General features: G+C 36.8%; 1 protein-coding gene across 1 annotated transcript; it reads right to left on the bottom strand.

The window, feature by feature from the left end:
- Window positions 1-695: 695 nt before the first annotated feature.
- On the bottom strand, window positions 696-1717 carry LOC116126375 (stress-response A/B barrel domain-containing protein UP3-like). Its single transcript, XM_031412078.1, has one exon. The coding sequence runs from the start codon at window positions 1550-1552 to the stop codon at window positions 788-790; it is 765 nt and encodes a 254-aa protein (XP_031267938.1). The 5' UTR covers window positions 1553-1717; the 3' UTR covers window positions 696-787.
- Between the last annotated feature and the right edge of the window lie 1600 nt (window positions 1718-3317).

Raw genomic sequence — 3317 nt, 5'->3', positions numbered from 1 at the left:
ACGTCTAAGTTCACTCCTTGTATGTCCAAAACCAGTTGTACAATATCACAAACAGCCACTAACACCACAAACAGCAACCAAATTATCACCTTTGCACTTGAACAGGGGTAAGGTTGACGAGTTACTCATACTTCACTTGACAAGTGTAAAAGAAAAGTAGTATCAAAAACTCAACAGTGATTCGATTGAACAAGAACAGTTTTTGCACCACAAAGTTCAGGGGCATTTGACTTGATAATTTGAAATGTCATAGAAAGTCAAAATTAACCAAAATAGAACCCTGTTAAGTTCTAGCAATAAGTGCAACATGATGTAATCAAAAATTGAAAAACTGACCAACTGGTAACAGTGCTCCAGCCACCACAGAAACTCACCCCACTTCGGGAAACCTCGAATAAAAATTAATCTTAGAAATGCTCTATCATAAGTTGAATGATTGAAAATAAACAACTTTGACTCAAAAATCTACCCCAAGCTTGTTTGAAGGCTGCCATTAACACATGCCAACAGGTCATTCAACCACTGAAATATTATAAGCGTTCTAGGACCATATGAAAAAACATTACCAAAAAGTAAAACCCTTATTTTCTTCCACAGAAAATGCCCAAGCGGTGTGTGAAAAAGAGATATTATGTTCAATAATCAGCATAAGAATATAATATATAAATCATACTTCAAAATTATAGCATTAACACTTAAAAAGAAAATGTTCATAATCCAGTCTTCATTATTATTGATTCTTAAACAAGTTGATGTCTTGATAGCATACCATTCAGAGATACAATTTCTAAAGACTGGAAGCTGAAGGCACCACATAATCAACAACAATCACGCCTTCAATATAATCTTTAATCTTCTCTTTCTGCAATTTCACCAACTCCTCGTTGGAATCAGCTTCTTCCATTTCTTTCACTCCCTTGAAAACGGCAATCGAAGCAATCGAAAACCCTTTTGCTCTGGCCGGAGAAAAGTTTTCTCCACAAGTGAGTTGATCTATTCCCCCAAAACTTTCCTTAATTCCTTTAATTACCCTCAATATTTCGTTTTTCACTTCCTCCCCCAAATTCTCCTTCAATTTTAAAAATGTGATTCTTATGGCCGACCCCGGGGGTGGGGTCACAGGGGAGGGAGATTGATCAGCCACCCAATCGACGGCCATTATGTCCTCACAGATTGGCAGGACCGATTCTTTGACGACACTCATGTGATCAGGGTGTTCAGAGTAGGCGGCTAAATCATCCTTGGAGTTGTAGCGGCTGTGGAGCATGTGAGTGAATGAGAAGAGAGAGGATCCGGTTCGGATTACCGGACCGGAGGTGAGATGGAGAACAGGGTCGAGGGAGATGAGGCCGTTGAGGTTGTTAATCATGGTGTTGACTTTCGATTGGTCGGTGTCGGGCTTGACCTTGAAGAGGACGATGTGCTCGACGGTTGACGACATGGTTGGTTTGACGGAGAATGTACGTGGTCTGAGGCGAGGGATGCGTTTGGGAGGTGAGAAAGTGATGGAAAATGTGGAGGTTAAGAAAGGGCGTGCTCGCATACACAGCATTGTGATGAGTTTGGCGAGGGGTTTGAAAGTGACTGGAAGCTTTGCTGGGAGCGGAGAGATAATGATGCCACGCGCTACCGCCGCGTTGATGTATTGTCGTTTAGGCTCCCAAATCCCAATTGTGGTTTAGGAGAGTGTGGTGTACGGAGCGTAGAAATAATTGCAATTGGACATATTTTCATTTAAGGAATCTTATGATATTAAATATTATTTTTTAAATAAAAATTTATTCAGCCTTAAATAAAGATAACCGTGTTTCTTTCACTAGTTTTATCGCATCATATTATATCCAAAATATATATTTATTTCCTATTCTTACAATTTTATTTTATTTAATTCAACTATTTTTAAAACTCTTTAGATTTATTAATTTAATTAAACACAAAAAAAAAAAAAAAATTTAGAAATTGACAAAACACCGGTATTCACTTACATTTGCCAACTTTTGACAACACCATCAGCAGGTTATCGAAATCTGACATAATGACACACTACCAGTTTGATCTGACCGATAGTATGCTGATCTAACCTTTTCCAGCTAGATCTTTAGTCATAGTTGGTCATCAACGACGGCCAAGATATAGTCGTCGTTGACGACCAAATATGACTAGATCCAGGATGGATCTAGTCGGAAAAGACAATATCGGTGCACGACTAGCCAGATCCAGCCAGTCGTGTGCCATTACGATTACTGTCGGTCATCCTTTGGCGTTGGTGGATGGCATTTAATGGGTGGGTAGGGGTGTTTTTATTAATTTTTAATGTTTTATTATGGGGGTGTTTAGCCAAATTATCAAACTTAAAGGACTATTTTTTTAATTTTTAAATTCTATCTCGTAATAACCACCTAATTCAAAATTTTCAAAAACCTTACCCAAAATAATAAAATAAAAACACACCCTCAATGATCTCATTTTATATGGCGTAATACTGTTTTATATTTATGGTGACCACAAAAGCTCATTTAAAAACAGAAATACGCGTTAAATATGAGTGGGTAATGTTACATGTGGGTATTGGGCTCCTGTGCTTTATTTATAAGAAGAAGACTGAAATGAGTAGGTAACCCAAAAAGTATTTCTTCATGGGCATGGTCTTCTGGCCCAATATGAAAACAATATCTTTTTTAAAAGATTAATCATCCCACTGCCAATCAATACTCAAATGTTATGTACAATTTCGGGATTTCGTTAGTTGTACAGCTTAGAGATCTGCATAATAAGGTATAATGTATTCTGATATATATATATTTTTTTTTTATACATGATTTTTTACAAATTTAAGTAATGGAGTGAAAGGTAAAGATGACGTAGCTTCTTTCTTATATTGACAGTTTCAAGTGTCATGGTTAACACTTAACACATATATAAAACTCAATTCATTATTGAATAATATTATACCTACAAAGACTCTACATAAAGTTTATCTTACAAAGACTTTATACAAAGTTTATCTTACAAAGTTCATTATTAAGAGGCTTGACCCAGAGAATGTATCAAAGAATCTTTGCAAAAGCTTTTTGTGTTATTTTCAAGCTTACTTAGAACCAACCTCTGACTTCTACGGTCGCACCATTCTTCTAGTCTGTGACCCAAGTGTTGAATGCGTCGTTTGTAGATGGAAATTAGGACTTGGCCTCTCATCAACTTGTATGGACTCCTGTTACAAAACCAATATGTAAGCAGCCTTGGATACAATATACAATATTAGGCTGAGAGGGAGATTAATTAGAAAGACAGAGAGACATTGATTGAGAGACTGGGTG

The sequence above is a fragment of the Pistacia vera genome, unplaced genomic scaffold (assembly GCF_008641045.1).
Source record: "Pistacia vera cultivar Batoury unplaced genomic scaffold, PisVer_v2 Contig179, whole genome shotgun sequence".
NCBI classification, from domain to species: Eukaryota; Viridiplantae; Streptophyta; class Magnoliopsida; order Sapindales; family Anacardiaceae; genus Pistacia; species Pistacia vera.
Note: the sequence above shows the minus strand (reverse complement) of the source record. Positions and strands in the feature narration are given on the sequence as shown.

Coding starts and splice junctions, on each gene's coding strand:
- LOC116126375 (XM_031412078.1), bottom strand. CDS start 1,552: ATGCTGTGTATGCGAGCACGCCCTTTCTTAACCTCCACATTTTCCATC.